Source organism: Bos indicus, chromosome 13 (genome assembly GCF_029378745.1).
Source record: "Bos indicus isolate NIAB-ARS_2022 breed Sahiwal x Tharparkar chromosome 13, NIAB-ARS_B.indTharparkar_mat_pri_1.0, whole genome shotgun sequence".
Taxonomy (NCBI): Eukaryota; Metazoa; Chordata; class Mammalia; order Artiodactyla; family Bovidae; genus Bos; species Bos indicus.
Window position 1 is genome coordinate 23708119 of NC_091772.1, and position 17930 is coordinate 23726048.

General features: G+C 43.0%; 1 protein-coding gene across 1 annotated transcript in view; it reads right to left on the minus strand.

Annotated features, from left to right (window-relative positions):
• Nucleotides 1-17930, minus strand: part of PIP4K2A (phosphatidylinositol-5-phosphate 4-kinase type 2 alpha) — a 186638-nt gene that overhangs the window by 35270 nt on the left and 133438 nt on the right. Inside the window, exon 5 of the mRNA XM_019973034.2 lies at nucleotides 3447-3593. Coding sequence (XP_019828593.1) covers nucleotides 3447-3593 — 147 coding nt within the window. The remainder of the gene's footprint in view (nucleotides 1-3446; nucleotides 3594-17930) is intronic.

A 17930-nucleotide genomic window follows, 5' to 3' on the forward strand; every position in this document is an offset into this window, starting at 1 on the left:
CCCCATGCCAGTTCATCATCATCCCCACGCTCAGTGTTCCCAGGTCTGGTGGATCTAAAAGACCCTGCTGGGCCAGCCCTGGATGCTGCTCGAAGCTTCTTAAGGACACGTTGGAGAAGCACAAAGCTGCCCCAGCAAGTGAGGATGAACCCTGTGAGTTGTCCGTGAAGGAGAGCCCTGTGGCCAGCCAAGCCCAGCAGCTGTCACTTGCAATGGTTTGTTTTCCTTCCTTTATAGGGTCTTGATTTCAGGCCACAATATCTTCCTTTACACAATGACTGTTAATAAAGAATGTTCCTTTATTTTAAAAGAAGGAAGGGGTGAATACTCGAGTATTAAATACTTATAATACCTGGGTACTGCATTGTAATACTTGAGCAGTTCCTATGCTATGGGCAAAGGGAGGAAATTATTTTTGTATCTTTAACCAAGTTTTTAGTCTTTGTGTTTTTTTCCCCCTCCTTACAATATAATTTACTCTGCTTCTGATTCTCAGTGATGCTTCATCTCTATGTAAATGCAGATCATTAGCCTGGAAAACTCATCCAGATTTAAATTCATTCAGAATTAAAAAAACAAAATTAGAGAAGTCAGTCAAAGCCACGAGTTTGAGCCATGAAATGATGCCAGGCGCCCAGGTTCCCTGACCACTCACGATGGCAAGTACTGGTGAGAACAGAGTTTATTCTATAAGCTAAAAAGGGAGATGAAACCAGGACATCCAAGGTTAAATTAAAACCATAATAGCCAGTCTGTAACTTACATCAAGATACGCTGACTAGATGTCTGCTTGAATGAGGCACTCTTTGAAGCACTTCAGGGGGATAAAGTGGGACCCAAAACAGTTGTCTTTAAGAAACTTATTAGTAGAACGGAAGAGAACGAAAATTCATCCACCTCTTCTTGTATGCATTATGCTGGACGTGACACAAACATATCACACTAATCCTCTCAACCCAGCAAGGGACGTAAACCCATCTCTGTTCTACAGATGAAGGAACTGTGGCTCCTACAGGTTCAGCATCTCGCACCCAGCTAACGCGTAGTAAGACTGGGACATGGGGCTCCTGACGTGGGAGTCAGACCAACAGACAGACCTAGTACTCAACGGGACGAGCTAGTGACACTTCAGAGGGCCTTGTGAGAGAGAGGGTTCCAAAGAGCCCTGAGGGTTGCTGGGATTTCCAGGGAACAAAACAGCTGCGACTTGGAGGTAAGAGCAGACTCCAGAGGTAAGAGATAAGCCCGGAACATCTCCCCTCCCTTAGACCAACATTTCGCAAAGCATAGTTGAGCACCCAGGGGTGCTGCAAAGTCAAAAGTGTCTTTATAATAATGTGGAGACAGTCTCTGCCTTGACATTTACATGGATACTGCAAAAACAACGGTGGGGAAACTGTTGGCAGGTTAGCACAGATCCAGCAGTGGCACCGAATGGTATTAGTACTGAGTCTGTCATACGACACATGAGTATCCTTGAGGAAGCAATGGCATCTGTTTTGTTAAATCTTGACGCTGGATGACGTACCTTCTCAATATTCTGCATAGGGAGTATGCCCAAAGCTCTTTTGTTTATAAAGCAGGTAAGTTTAAGGACAGTCATCTTGGTGATGGTTTTGAGTTATGAGCTGAACTAGTTACTTTTTTTCCAGAAATCATTTCTACATGAAAGGACAACTGGAACCTGTTTATTCCATTCTGGGCATCTGACAGGCACTTGCTCAAAGAGGAACGAAGCTGCTGGCTCAGCTTTGTGCTATCATTTCACAGGAAACCCACTGGTAAAATTTAAGCTTTCAAGTGAAAATGAAAACTTTTAAAAACTTGTATCCACCACTCTGAGCTTGACAGCTTCTCAATATATAAAGGCGTTTCTAATGAGGCAGGTGGTGATATTAATGTGGCTTCTTGACACTGTTTAATGAAACGTGTGAGTATTTGGAAGAGCTCATAACTCGGTAAACCCATTGTTCAGAATGACGAAAGCATGATGCCCTCAGATCAATGCGTGCAAACAGACTGATGGGTTTTATAAAGTTCACTGATGTGATTTCAGATTCCACACTGTAACTCAGCTTTGAGAAATTACCACTTGTCAGGTCTAGGTATGCCATCCAAGAAAAACACCCACAAATTTCTGAAAAAGTTAAAAACCCCTCCCTTTTTCCAACTACATATTTGTGTAAGGTCTGATTTTTTTCATACACTTCAAGTAACATGATAGCAGAAGCAGACAGGACATTTCAGCTCTCTCACCAAGGCAGACATCACAGAGATTTGCAAAGATGTAAAACAATGCCACCTGTCCCACTAAACGTTTCGGTTTGAAAGATACTTTTCATAAAGATATGCTAACATTAATAGTTTTACTATTTTAAAAAACTAAGTTAAAAAATGTTTCTCATTTCTAACATTGTAAGTATTAGTATTAACCTACATATGCAGCTTTTGGGGGTCCTCTTTTAAGAGTGTGAAGGAGTCTGAGATCAAAAAATTTGAGACTGACTGATGAAGACCAGAGGTTGGCAGATGTTTTCTGGAAAGGGTCAGAGGGTAAGTGTTTTGCGCTTTGCGGTCCAAAATGGTCTCTATGGTAACTACTCAACCCTGCTATTATAGTGCAACCACACATGATAGAGAAACCACAGGCATAGTGGGACTCCAATAAAGCTATTTACAAAAACGGCCAAGTTGAACTTGCCATGCAGGCAGGTCGTAGTACGCCAGCCTCTGACCCGGATGTTGTCTACATCAGTGACCTCAGAAGTCAGCGCCCCTCACTCCACAGTCAGAATTTCCAGTGGTCTACCTCCCACTCCAAATCTTTGAAACAGCCTGTCCCTCACCTCCTGATTCCAAACTGCATCCTTTCCCCATCCTTCCTGACTTTTCTTCTCTTCATGGCATTCATCAGTTCCTAGCACACCATGTGACTTACTTATCTGTCTTTGCCCACCAGAATGTCAGCTCGTTGAGGGCAGATTTGGTGTGTTTTGTTCATCATGCTGTTCCCAGCACTTAAAAGCAGGGCCTGGCACATAGCTGGTGTTCCATACATACTAGCTCAATAAATTAGATGTGGTATCTCTCATAGGTACAATAAGAAAGTAAGAAAATGAAGTTGCTCAATTGTGTCCAATTCTTTGCAATCCCATCGACTATAGCCTACCAGGTTCCTCCAGCCAGGGGATTTTTCCAGGCTAGAGTACTGGAGTGGATTGCCATTTCCTTCTCCAGGGGATCTTCCCGACCCAGGGATCAAACCCAGGTCTCCTGCATCACAGGTAGATGCTTTACCGTCTGAGCCACCAGATCCTCACTTAACACGAAGTGCACTGCTGGCTGCCCAGTGCTTTGAGCTCTGGGTGCCTCTTAAGTGCACAGCCTGCTCAGTTACACACAACATGGATGAACAAGCTTAATGAACAAAAAAGTAAAAATCTTACCTTTAAGTCGTATTTCCTATATACAGATAAACGGTGGCTGAACACATTTCTTGTAACAATCACATATATTTCAACTCCATCCACATTAAGCCGGTACATGCCCAGGAACTGGGGAAGAAGGGTGATCCCATGACATTCCACTATATACTGCATAGGAAAGAAAGAAAAAGAGGGGGAGGAAATGATCCAGTCAAAAGCTGTTTGTTCAGATAAAAAATAACTCCTCTGCCTATGGTGTTTTACAAAGTGATAATGACTTATACAACCATTAATGTCTTCTTTACAGAAAATGACCATGTTTATACACCTGAAGACCAGGTCTGAGTGCACCATGCAGACAGATAAGAAAATCTATCTCCAGAGATACTTTTTTCTTAACATTCCCAACTAATTTGTATATAATGGCACTAGGCGAGAGGACAAGTGACTAGTCCTTTCTATAACTCCTTTAAAGTGAAATCATGACCTGGGGTCTCCATCTTCCTTCCTAGAAGCCTTGATGATGACTTTACGAGGTTCAGGCAGCATCACCTGGCCACTATGATCAATGCCTTTGATAGTGTTAAAGTTGAGATTACACAGGAAATTGTGGAGAGAGCTCAGTGTTAGAAGCTGGGAGAGTCAGGCTCTGTTTTCTGTTTCTTATTGGGACTCTAATGTTTAAATTGCCACCAGATAGTCTCCCAGAGCAATAGAAATAAAAACAAATGGGAGCTAATTCAACTTACACGCTTTTTGCACAGCCAAGGAAACCATAAACAAAATGAAAACACAACCTATGGAATGGGAGAAAATATTTGCAAACGATGCAATCGACAAGGGCTTAATTTCTAAAATATACAAATAGCACATACAACTCAACAAAATAAACTCAATCGAAAAAAACAGAACACATAAGTAGACATTTCTCCAAAGAAAACACAGATGGCCACCAGGTACATGAAAAGATGCTTAAATCACATATTATTGTATGTATGTGTGTGCCCAGTCATTTCTGACTCTGCAACCCCATGGACTGTAGCCCACCAGGCTCCTCTGTCCATGGAATTTCATCCAGGCAAGAATACTGGAGTAGATTGCCATTTCCTCCTCCAGGGGATCTTTCCGACCCAGGAACTGATCCCATGTATTCTTAAGAATCCCACTGATTCTTTACCACTGACTCCCCCCCAGAGGCCCTTCATCCTAAAGTATAAAGAGCATTAAAAAACAACCCATAACATCCAATCTAGGTGTGTTTAAATATAAATCGTAACTGCCATAAGGGTGTTTCCTTAAAAAATGAAAAACAGTAAAGAGCACAAACTTTTGCAATTTTTACTCACAACGCTGCATAATAAATGTGATGTAAACTTTTGAACATTTCTTCTTTCCTTTCTTAGACATGTTATTTCAACCTCTCAAGGCCTTATCATGAAAATCCTTGATCTCACTTTATTGTTAACATAACTGCACTTATTTTGGGAAAACATTTTAATGTAAGACTCTGATGCTGGGAAAGACTGAAGGCAGAGTAGACGGGGATGACAGAGGATGAGTTAGTTGGATGGCATCACCGACTCCATGGACGTGAGGTTTGAGCAAGCTTCAGGAGATGGTGAAGGACAGGGAAGCCTAGTGCGTTGCAGTCCATGGGGTCTCAATGCATCGGACATGACTGAGCGACTGAACAACAACAAATCATTTCCACTACTTAAATGATTAAGTACTACTTAATCTACTTAAAACTTCTCTTGAAGTAGAGAGAGTTTTCTACTTAGATTTCTAACTTTTATGTAGTATCAACACTGGTTTCTCTGTGTAACTTACAACATTTTACCTGTAGCCATTCTTATTAAAGATGCAATATTATTTTTAAGACACACTACTAAGTACTTTAAATAATATGGAAAAATAGAAGGACGAATTTAGAACTCTGACCTGGGAAATAATACATCCAGGTTCAGCTCTGCAAACGGGTCTTTGATAAGTGAAGATCAACTGGAATATAACTGACTTTCACAGTTTTTTTTAAATTGTTTTTCAGTACAGTACTAATCTGACATCAGCCTAGTTAGATTCACTGCCATTTTTGCTACTAAACAATTATTAGAGAAATGCAAATCAAAAAACTACACTGAGGTGCCACCTCATGTTGGTCAGAGTGGCCATCACATTAAAAAATCTACAAATAACAAATGGTAGAGAGGCTGTGGGAAGCTGCCTGCACTGTTGGTGGGAATGTAAGTTGGTGAAGTTACTGTGGGAAACAGTGTGGAAGTTCCTCAGGAAACTAAAACTAGAATCAGCACGTGACCCAGCAGTCCCACTACATATTGTGTGTATATCCAGACAAAGACAAAACTATATAATTCATCAAGGTACACGCACCCCTGTGCTCACAGCAGCCAAGGCATGGACGCCACCCACATGTCTCTCAACAGATAAACGGACGAAGATGATGTGGCACGAAGATGGCAATGGAATATTTACTCAGTCATGAAAAAGAATGAAATAATGCCACTCGCAGCAAATAGATGGACCTCGAGATTATCATACTAAGTAAGCAAAGTCAGTCAGAAGGAGAAAGACAAATTCCATATGATACTGCTTCTATGTGGATGTGAAATATAATACACGTCATCTACAAAACAGCAGACCTGAGGCTGCTGAGCGGGGGACGGATGGAGGAAGCAAAGAACGGTGGTTTGGGATTACTAAATGCAAACTATTACACAGAAGATGGATAAACCACAAGGTCCTGCTGTATAGCACAGGGAACTATATTTGATATTCTGTGACAAACTATAATGGAAAAGAATGTGAAAAAATACATATATATATGGGCTTTCCTGGTGGCCCAGTGGGAAAGAATCCACCTGCCAATCAGGAGACACAGGAGGCTTGGTTTCAAGATTTTACATACATATATATATACACACACACACACATACACATAATATATATATATGTATCAGTGAATCACTTTGCTATAGATAAAAAGTTAATACATTGTAAATCAACTTTACTTCAATAAAATTTAAAGAATATGGAAAAATTAATACTTTTTTGGATATGTTAAAATGCTTACTTTGTAGATTTACAAGTGACATTAAATAAAAAATTCATGTCAGTGAAAGAAATAAAAAATTGCCCACCAGAGCAGTGGTGTGAAGCTCTGCAGACAGATGGACACTCTCTGGCCCCACACTGGATTCATCACTGGACAAGTCAATCCCAGCACTGACACCATTTCCAAGAGAGTTGCAAAAACACAACGTATGTCCATCACTCTTCAATGACCATACCCTAAACGGCCACCAGATGGAGACACTTTTCAAAAGACCATCCTTACAAACTGGGTCCCACTGTACTTTCCAAAGTTAGGTTTTCCTTTCTTTAAAACGAGGGGGAAAGAAAATTTTCAAAAGGTTCTTTTATGCCTTTGATGTATGTGATATCGCTAGGATAACTTAGCATGAATTGTACCTACTGTTGTAAAAATTGTACTTACTGTACCTGTTTACCACAGATGGCTGGAAGAATAGTCATCATGGTAATGGTGACATTTAAGGTAACTCCTTCATTTAAAAAAAAAAAACAATCCTCAAAATTTTCAGTTGTACAATGCACTTTTATAAAAGAAAGTAATCAGGATGCCCTGTCACACACTTTAGAGGTAGACACTGCAATAATCAACTCTGATAATAATAAGCCATCGTAAGACTTTTTTTTTAAAGCCTTTAATTTTCATCATTAAAGAAAAGAAGTACAGCATCAGTGTAGGAGTTTGATTTTTGCCACCCAAAGTTTGGAAGATTTTAAAGATGCTTCTGCCCTTAAAAAAAAAAAATCTTACATAACTGAGCTACATATTTCAATACGATGGCTTTTTCTGAGTAGAGTTTCACCCCCAACTTGTTCTTAATCTGAAGTCAGATCAGAGGAAACTTTTCTATTTCTCGCCTTTCAAAAAACAATAAACTTGAGTCTTGCTAATACAAAACAGGTGGTAAAGAGCTCTTGGCTGAAAAGAAGATTTCTCACATCTGATGTAAAGAAATAAAAGGATTGGTTGGTGCCTCTGAGGAGGGCCGGCTGGCTGGGCCTTGGCCGCATGGAGGCTGGGGGAGTCTAGCTGCTTAAGTTCGGCAGGAAGGATGTAGGTTCTGGAGCCAGAGAGATGATATGCAGGGGCGTCCCGGTGCCTCCATTTACCAGCTGTGAGGTCTTGGGCAGCTTACTAAACCATCCTGTGTTTCAATGTCATTTTCTAGAAAACAAGCACCGTAACTCCTACCAAGAAGGTTAGGGTGAGGGTTACAGGTGGCAGGGTGTCAGCACACCCCAACAAGGCCAGTGTTCTGTGCTGCTCTCTCTCCTGCTGAAGAGGACGGTGATCATGGTTACTCCTGACATTCAGAACTCCGGTAAGGAATCTCAGTGTCAGCCCGTATGCTCTGTGCTCCAAACTGAGTCACAGATGTGCTGTGAAGTCTGCCCAGAGGGAGCCTCTGCAGAGGTGATCTGAGGGCCCATGCGACATGCCCCCTGCCCTGGGGGGCACACAGGTTTCAGTTTGGCCATTCGGCTCCCTCCCCCGGGACCCCACCCCTTGTACTGTTCTGCTCAGTTTAGTCTCATCATGGCCTATCTTTTAAAAGTCCCGCTGGCAGAACACGTCCCTTTGATCCAAATCTGTACAGAGCCATGGAATGCCCGGATCAGCGTGGATACCACTATCCGTACTGACGAATATGTGAAAGACACCTGACTACTACACAGGAAATCACTGATGCGCTTCCCTCCTACCCCCACCCCAGGGAGAAACACATGTACACATTATATTCTGCAAGTCCTCTATCTTTAAGATTAAATAAAATAATATTTATATGCAGAGTACATCATGAGAAATGCTGGACTGGAAGAAACACAAGCTGGCATCAAGATTGCCGGGAGAAATATCAATAACCTCAGATATGCAGATGACACCACCCTTATGGCAGAAAGTGAAGAGGAACTAAAAAGCCTCTTGATGAAAGTGAAAGAGGAAAGTGAAAAAGTTGGCTTAAAGCTCAACATTCAGAAAACGAAGATCATGGCATCTGGTCCCATCACTTCATGGGAAATAGATGGGGAAACAGTGGAAACAGTGTCAGACTTTATTTTGGGGGGCTCCAAAATCACTGCAGATGGTGACTGCAGCCATGAAATTAGAAGACGTTTACTCCTTGGAAGGAAAGTTATGACCAACCTAGATAGCATATTCAAAAGCAGAGACATTACTTTGCCAACAAAGGTCCGTCTAGTCAAGGCTATGGTTTTTCCTGTGGTCATGTATGGATGTGAGAGTTGGACTGTGAAGAAGGCTGAGCGCCGAAGAATTGCTGCTTTTGAACTGTGGTGTTGGAGAAGACTCTTGAGAGTCCCTTGGACTGCAAGGAGATCCAACCAGTCCATTCTGAAGGAGATCAGCCCTGGGATTTCTTTGGAAGGACTGATGCTGAAGCTGAAACTCCAGTACTCTGGCCACCTCATGAGAAGAGTTGACTCATTGGAAAAGACTCTGATGCTGAGAGGGATTGGAGGCAGGAAGAGAAGGGGACAACAGAGAATGAGATGGCTGGATGGCATCACTGACTCGATGGACATTAGTCTGAGTGAACTTCGGGAGTTTGTGATGGACAGGGAGGCCTGGCATGCTGTGATTCATGGGGTCGCAGAGTCGGACACGACTGAGCGACTGAACTGAAAACAAAGATCAAATTTGATTTATCTTATCAGAAAGTTTCTACACGGTCTTATACTCAAAAGCAAGGCTCACCTATGAGGCTTTGTTGAACACACTGCAGCACAGAGATTTAAAAAACTTAAAACTCCTGAGTTTGTAATCATGTACAAAACCACAACCCCAGAAAGCCTATCATGTTAGATTCCAGTATTGACAAGCAGCAGTTGGTCCCAAAGGTTTAGAAAGCACTCCCGCATCAAACTGCAGGAGCGAAAACCTCCCCCATGAATTGAGTTTCTGGGTGGGAGCACTGGGAAAAGACGACCCTGTTTCATTTCAGTGGAGGAACGTCCCACTGGGTCTGTGAGCACCTGGGCTGGCAGACCACCGAACTGGAGCATGAGGGTCACCGCATGTGGGAGTTGACACAGAGAGGCCCAGATAGTAATCCCCTTGGGTTCTTCACCTGCTGACCCACTAAATGCTGTGCACACACCCTAACACCAGTGGGCATATCTCAGACGGCTCCCCCACCCCACAAACTCCTGGAGGTTATCCCACATCTAGGGACGCTGTAAACACACGGCCACAATCCCGCTGCTTGAGCCTTCCTGGGCCAGCACCATGAGCACTAGCTGTGTGACCTTTGGGAATTATTCAACCTCTCTGTGTCTCTGCATTTGGAGAAGAGGTGCAATAACAGTACTTAGAGCACAGGGGCTTTGTGAAGGGTATGAAGATCAGGGAAACGGCGCTGGGGGGACTGCGATGGCTCAAGCAGGAGCCAGGTGAAATCCAGACCCTGGGGCGAGGGGTGGGAGAGGCAGGCTTCACCTGACGTGCTCCTCAGATGCTCCCTGAGAAGTGGGTTCTATTTAAATGCAGGCTAGGGACTCCCAATTTAAAGCATATCTCCACAGAACAGACTTTCCAAAAATGAATAATGTTTATGTGTGTGCATTTTTTAATATAAAGTATGATAATACTTTTGTAAATACAGAAAACACTAAAAATCATAATTCTCACTTATGTTGCTTTTAGGATCAGAACTCTGAGCACTTCCCCTTCAAAAGATTAATCACTGACAAATTAACAAAAGAACCTGTAAATAAATGCTTCAAAAATTATTTTAAAAATGTGTACTGGGGCACTACAGTCTCATGATTGGTTTTTTTGTGGGGGGCACGAGCACCCCTTATTTTAATAGTTAAAAACAGCCTCAGCATCTATTAATTTTTTAACATTGTTGATTCGATCACAAGACAATCTAACAATGAATCTTTGCTTCCTCCCTTTTACACACTTAGTTTCCAATTCCTATTGGAAGAATGGAGAAATAGGGACTACAAGCATGGAGAAATAGTGACTTAATCCTGAGGGTCACTCTTTAAAAAGGTGCAGAGGAATTCTCTGCTGGTTCAGTGGTTAGGACTTGGTGCTCCCACTGCCGGGGCCCGGTTTGGATCCTTGGTCGGGGAACTAAGATCCCACAAGCCTCACAGCACAGCCAAAACCAAAAAATAATAGAAAGGGGAGGATATTTCTTTCACTTTCCATCAGCATCCTGATGTGGCTACAAGGCAGCCCTCCTCACTGGCAGGGGACAGTGTTCCCTATCTGCCGCTTTAATATCTCAACCACTTCTGACCGGTGCCGTGCCCTACTGCTGCCCGGGAGACTCTAATCCAGAGGCCAGGCGAGTGTGGACGTCTGTCCTCTGCCACTCTGAGGTCCCAAGTGAGTGCGGACGTCTGTCCTCTGCCACTCTGAGGTCCCAAGGGAGGAAATGGACACAGATGGGCCACACACAGCAGCACTGGTCATCCAGCGTGGACCAGAATCGAGGGCATGCACAGAGGGTGACGCCTGTTAGGGGAGTACCAGCCGTGGATACACAAGCCTGCAGAGCCTTCCTTTCCATGGCTCCTCAGATCCCACCCTGATAGAGGCCTTCCTATCTGTGGCCCAAAGCTGGCCAGTTATTTCCACCACTCGGTCCCTGGGGCACATTCTCTCCTATCAAACAGGGAAGGTCTTGTCTGGCACCTGAACTGATAGATGTTTGCAGTTCAGCCAGGACACTGACCTTCTATCTAAATAAGGTACGGAACAGTCCCAAATTTTTAAAAAACTGACCCTGATCATCATTAATTCTTCGTATGCTTACTGTACAGAACTAAAACCATCACCAAGTATTCTTGGAGTCAGTGTCCATATTCTCAGTGTTAAACTTGCTGCATTACCTACGTTTGCATTTTAAAAATACTGTTTTTATTAAGTCTTTTCCATGTTAGCATTTTCATAGCTGGATGCCTCATGTCACCTCGGACTGTAATTTTTCATGCTGCGACTTTGGTTTTTTTTCTAGAGTGCTTCTCAGACACTTGTATTTGCTGGCAATGTTCATCTGTAACCCATACAGTTTTTACTGTTTTCTGTCTTCTCTTAAAACAGTCTTCTTTAATATGACTCCTTGTTGTCATCAATAGAGGCAAATTTTACCTCTTCATTAGTCTCCCCTAGAACTTTTTTCCTGTACAGCAGCTTGTCAGAACTATAATGATAAACTGACATGGTGAAATTGGAATTTTAAAAACATACAAAACGCAACAGCCACAGGGTCTCAGTTTCCTTTGCTCTTGGGTAGTCAACAAGAATACAAGTCTTATGAATCCCCCGGTCTGTTGCTTTTTCGTATGCAAAATGAAATGCCATTAAAAGATTCACAGCTGACTGAAGGTTTCAGCAGAGAGGATTCTAAGTGATGTACTGGAATGGATAAATATTTATATCTCTGCATGAGAGTGTGAACCTGGGCTCCAGCTCTTGAAAATTGCTGTTATTATCATGTTTCACTCTTTTTTTTTTTTAAGGGGCTTGAAGTGACAATTTAATATAGCATCAAATTAATACTTCAATGTAAAGTCTTGCTTCAGTTAATGTTTTTGAAAGGTTAAATTATCTGTAATTCTTATTGTGCTTCTGCCTGTGTTTATAGATCACTTCAACAATGTTCTTTACATGAGCCCGGGGCAAGGGAGGGAAGGAGAGAGACAGAAAGAAAGAAAGGGAGGGAGGGAAGAAAGAAAAAACCAGCCTGAAACTAAGGATTGGTTTGTTTCAGAAGAACCAGACAAATAAATAATCCAAACATTTCTTGAGTTGATATTTTGGGAGAATGGTCTGTGTTAGTTACTATATTTTGGTTTCAAGAGTCATAAAAGAATGTAAGGATGACTCCATTTAATCTAATGTAAGTACAAAATTTTACTGTTTTTAAACTTAATAAAAATCAGGCTTAAAGGGAATAAACATTTCTCTGCAGTATTTACAAACATTCTTAGTACTGATATACTGCAGAATATATCTACATGCCGACACTGGTGCTCCGAGCTCAGTTTATTATATGACCGTAAAGACCCATACACAGCATCATCATGAGAGACGAGGTGACCTTGTGAAAAACAAACAAGCAAACACCTTATCAGGGAATTCCCTGGTGGGCCAACAGTTAGAACTCTGAGCTTTCACTGCTGAGGGCTCAGGTTGCGGAGCTAAGATACAAGCTGGTCGGCATGTCCAAAAAACCAAAACAACTAAAAACAAACACCTTACCGTAAGAGAAGTTGGCATTTACTCAGTGACTACAACTGAAATGGAGAAGGGCTGTCCCAAGCATCATGGTGTGATGCACTCTGGGAAGCCGTGCTGTCCGGCTGCGGAGTGTGGTCAGCGGGCTTCAGTTGGCAGCTCCTCCTGGGTCCACCTTCCTGTTCCTTGGGCCCAGCACGGCAGTGCTACCCGGGGGACCCTGAAGGGCCCCACTGGCTGACTGTGGCCTGTAGGGCCTGCCTGGCAGCCTGCCCTCCTCCTCCGCCCAATCCTCCTCCGTTCCTCTCCCTGGACCGGAGTCCCTCTCTCATCAGTATCCTGACCTCACACTCTGCAGGGCCTTCTACTCCAGTCAGTCACTCCTGAGAGTCAGCAGACACAAGAGACAGCAAACTCAGGACCCCAGGAATGGCAGAGGTTAGGACTACCGGAAATAGAACTGGAAGAGTTATGTATAAAAGCATTTGAAGAAATAAAAGGATACAATTTCAGTAATGAGTATATAATGAAAAATGATCAAGAGTGCATAGGTGGATTTTTTAATATGGAACTTCTACAAGAAAAAATACAATCTTTGAAATAAAAAAAATCACTGGATAGGGGAGACCACGGATTAAAACAGCTGATGAGAGAATGAGGAGTGGGAGACACAGCTGAGGAATTAACCCCAAATTGAGCAGAGATGCTTGGAGACAGAAAAGGGGAAAGGAAAAGTGAGAGCCGTGGAGGCCAGAATGAGAATGTCCAGTCCACAGATGTTGGGGAGAGGTGGGGAGACAGACCGTATCCAAACACAAAAGAGCAACGGGATTTCCAGAAACTGGAGATCACCTGCTGCAGGAAACGCGTGCCAGCAAGTGGGCCGTGCGGCTGCCGGAACCTGGGGGCAGACAGCGATGCCCCGTCTGCAGAGCGGAGCTGGAGCGGTGCTCCCTGAGCCACAGGAGCCCCTCCTGGTGTTCCTGAGAGTGTGTGCAGCTCCTGAAGACACAGGCCCTGCTGCTACTTGCTGTGAACCTCACAGTTCCAGCTGTTTACACGTAAAACTTGACTGTGCTTTTCACATTTCCATCGGCTTCTCCTCCACAGAGAACAAAAAGAACCAGCAAGCAGACTCGAAATGTTTCTCCTGCTCCAGGGGGTGGGGCCCGCACTGCCATTTACATGGGCTCCATCAGCACTGCCCGTGACACGCGGCGTCTCAGGTCCACCCCGACCTACCGAGTCAGAACGTCAATTCTTACAAGCGGTGCGGGGGTTGTGTCTCCAGTCAGTAATTTGGGAAATGCTGATGGAGTGTCTAACTTCTCTTTGGGCATCAAACCCTTAATTTTTTTAGTTTTAACTTTTGGCTTTCATGGGGCCTGTTTTCTCAGTTTCTCTCTGTTTGTGGCCACCACCACTGTCCTTCGTGGGAGGATAGAAAGATGTATTCCAAGGAAGATCCAAAAAAGTCAAGCAGTCACCCCCTCATCCTACACTGAAACTTGACATACTAGGTAGCTTTTTCAACAATGATTCGAGTTTTAAGGCGTAACTTCTAGATTCAGCTCAAGTTACTAACAGTCTCCCGGATAACAAAAGTTAAGAAAGGATTTTTGGGTTACTTGGTCAATTTGTCAGTTCAGTCACTTTGAAATAAAAAACAAATTTAAACCCTACATTTCAAAAACATAAAAGATATTCTTAATGCTATTTTCATAGGCATTTCTTGATTATCTACATTGGAACTTGTTCCCTCCCCTAAAATTTTTAAAATTTTACTGACACTGACTCCATTTTAATTAAAGCTGAAGAAGCTACATGATTCCAAAACTTCCAATGAATTTAGGTCAGTTTAAAAAAAAAATCAGTCAACGCAGGAGAAATAAGGTATTCAAGAAGGTTCTTGACCATTTTTTCCTTTTTGAATGCTCCAGCATTGCTTAGCTAATCAGTCAATGATCATCATTTATAAGACCCGAGTTTGTCCTGACCTGACAGAAATCTAAAGAAGAAAAGGGTATTTACACCAAAACACTTAAGTTATTTTCCTAACTATAAAAAAGAGAAAAACAAAAGGAACATAAAGGTTTGCTCTGCTTAATATAAATTTCCACTGGTCTGAAAGACGCTGCTGTGCTTTCTTAGCTCACAGTGAAAATCAGGGTGGGGTCTGGGCAGCAGATAAAAACTACGGCAGCGTGCTGGAGCCTGGAAGAAAGCTAACTTCTTACAGTTTGAATCTTCAAATTTTTCTGCATCTGTGCCACACTCTGCCAGAAACCAGGCCCCCTAGTGGATTGAAAAAGCTAATGATTTCAACACTGGGACATGCAACTGAGTATGTGAAGAGAAGTACTGAAAGACCTTATTCAGTCATTTACATAGTGCTTGTTATTCACCAGACACTGTCCTGAGCAGGTTATAAATAGCAGTTCCGCTAATTAGCACACCACCAGATGAAGGAGGGTGGTGCTGCTGCTAGCTCGTTTAAGTCGCATCCAACTCTTTGTGACCCTATGGAGACTGTTGCCCGCCAGGCTCCTCTGTCCACAGAATTCTCCAAGCAAGAATACTGGAGTGGGTGGCCATGCCCTTCTCCAGGGATGTTCCTGACCCAGGAGTCTCTTGAAGTCTTCCTGCACGGCAGGCAGATTCTCCACCACTAGCGCCACCTGGGAAGCCTGTACAACACGGGATGGAGGAGACACTACCATCAAAATGTATGGACAGAGAAGCAGGTACAGAGAGGTTAGGTAACTTGCCTAAGGTCATAAAGCAGGCTGGGGGCAAAGTAGTCAGCTCCGGAGTTCATGTTCTGAACCACCTGCCACACGGGCACTGCTGGTGAGGCTGCCTCATCAGGAAATCAGGAGGAATTTCTTTCAACATCTAGCACTGTGCTGCTCCTTCAGAGGTTGGCCTTGCTGCTGCTGCTGCTCAGTCGCTGCAGTCGTGTCCGACTCTGTGCAACCCCATAGACGGCAGCCCACCAGGCTGCCCCCGTCCTTGGGATTCTCCAGGCAAGAACACTGGAGTGGGTTGCCATTTCCTTCTCGAGTGCATGATAGTGAAAAGTGAAAGTGAAGTCGTTCAGTCATGTCTGACTCTTAGCGACCCCATGGACTGCAGCCTACCAGGCTCCTCTGTCCTTGGGATTTTCCAGGCAAGAGTACTGGAGTGGGGCGCCATTGCCTTCTCTGTAATTTTAACCTTCCAGAATACAGCTGCACCTCTGGATATATTTTACTTAAACACAAAAAAGGACAATGAAAGAAAAGAGAAGAAGAAGAGCCACAGAGTAACCAACGCTGTCAGAAAGCCCATCCAATGTACTCCGTAGGAGCTGCCCTCCCTGAGAGCCTGTCCTGTCTATTGATAGCAGGATTTGAACAAGCCTAAGGACTTGTCCAGACCAGACTGCTGGTTCAGAAGCACATTAGAAGGTAAAAGCAATAAAAAGCAAGAAAAGAAGAAATGACAGTCTCCACCAAAGTAAGAAAAAAATTCTGACTAGTGGTAAATCCTAAAAGTAGTCTAGGCCAGCTTACCTCCTGTATGGAAGTACGTCGAGTAAATACACAGCATGGGGAGTATAGTCAATAATATTGTAAACCTTGTGTGGCACCTAATTCATGAAAATATCACAGCACTGTGCCACACACCTGAAACTAATCCAATATTGTACGTCAACCATACTTCAATAGAAACAGAGTGAATGCATGCATAAGGAATGAATGAATGAAATGCAGATGGAGAAACTGAGGTTCAGAGATCCCTGAATTAGCCCGTTTGTGACCAGCTATGACCTAGGTCTCCTGACCTTCCACCGAGCAAACTGTATCAGCAATGGTGATTCTCAGTCACGAAGACCCTTCACCTCTATTTATTTAAAGATTGTTTTCTTCCAGTTTTACTGAGATGTAATTGACATACGGCACTGTACAAGTTCAAGGTGTACAGCATAATGATTTGACTCACATACATCAAGAAATGATTATCACAGTTTAGTGAACATCCATCATTCATACAGTTACAAAAGAAAAATTTTTTCCTTGTGATGAGAACTCTTAGGATTTACTCCCTAACAAGTTTCATAAATATAACATACAGTAGTGGTAATTATATTAATCATATTATACATTACAGCCCTAGTATTTATCTTGTAACTGGAAGTCTGTACTTTTTTGACTGCCTTCATCCAGTTCCCCCACCTCTGGTAGCCTCATATCTGATCCCTTTTTCTATAAGTGTCTTTGTTTTTGAAGAATAATTGACTCACAACACTCTGTTTTAAGGTTAGTACTAAGACCCTTTCATTATATTTGAAATACTTTTTGCGCTTTCCTGGTGGGCCACTGGTTAAGAATCCACCTGTGACAAGAGTTCAGTGCCTGGTCTGGGAAGATACCATGGGGCAAATAAGCCTGTGCACCACAACTGCTGAAGCCTGCATGCCTAGAGCTCCGCAACGAGAGAAGCCACAACAGTTAGAAGCTGGTGCACCGCAACTAGAGAAAGCCCGTGTGCAGCAATGAAGACCCAGCGCAGCCAAAAGTAGAAGTAAAAGGACTTTTTACAAGAGGAAAAACATAGATGATGAAGAAGTGAGAAATGAGCTTTTTCTGGATAGAGAACATACTACAAAAATAGCCATTTTGTAGCAGTGAAGTGAAAGGAAATATTTAGTGCTGTGACAGCCCCTGGAGCATGTTAATAGACTTATATTTTGGTCCGCAATGCATTTTATGTAATACTGCTGATATGTCAAATCTTGCACGTTCGTTACAGTAACCACCCCAGAGGAAACCTTTCAAACTGTGTCTTCTGTAAAAGTAAAAAAATCTGAACTCAGAGATGTCATCGAGAAGTTCGTATCTGAATTGTATCTCACACTGCATTTGAACAGTCTCACTTATCGGAATAATATGTTTTCATTGGTCACTGAGGTACCACACTGCTTTGAAAGTTCTAAGACAATTTAAGGAAAGTAGAAAAAGATGCACCAGCATGACAGTAAGTTCCAGCGGGGGTGACTGGTTAAGAGCTGCATCCTAGAATTCCATCCATTCAGAAGCCAATGCCTGAGTGTCTACCCTTATAGGTACTAACCTAGCACTTTAAAATTTCCTTCATAATTGGCAATGGCGCAAGCATTGTAGAATGGATTTCAAAAGGAA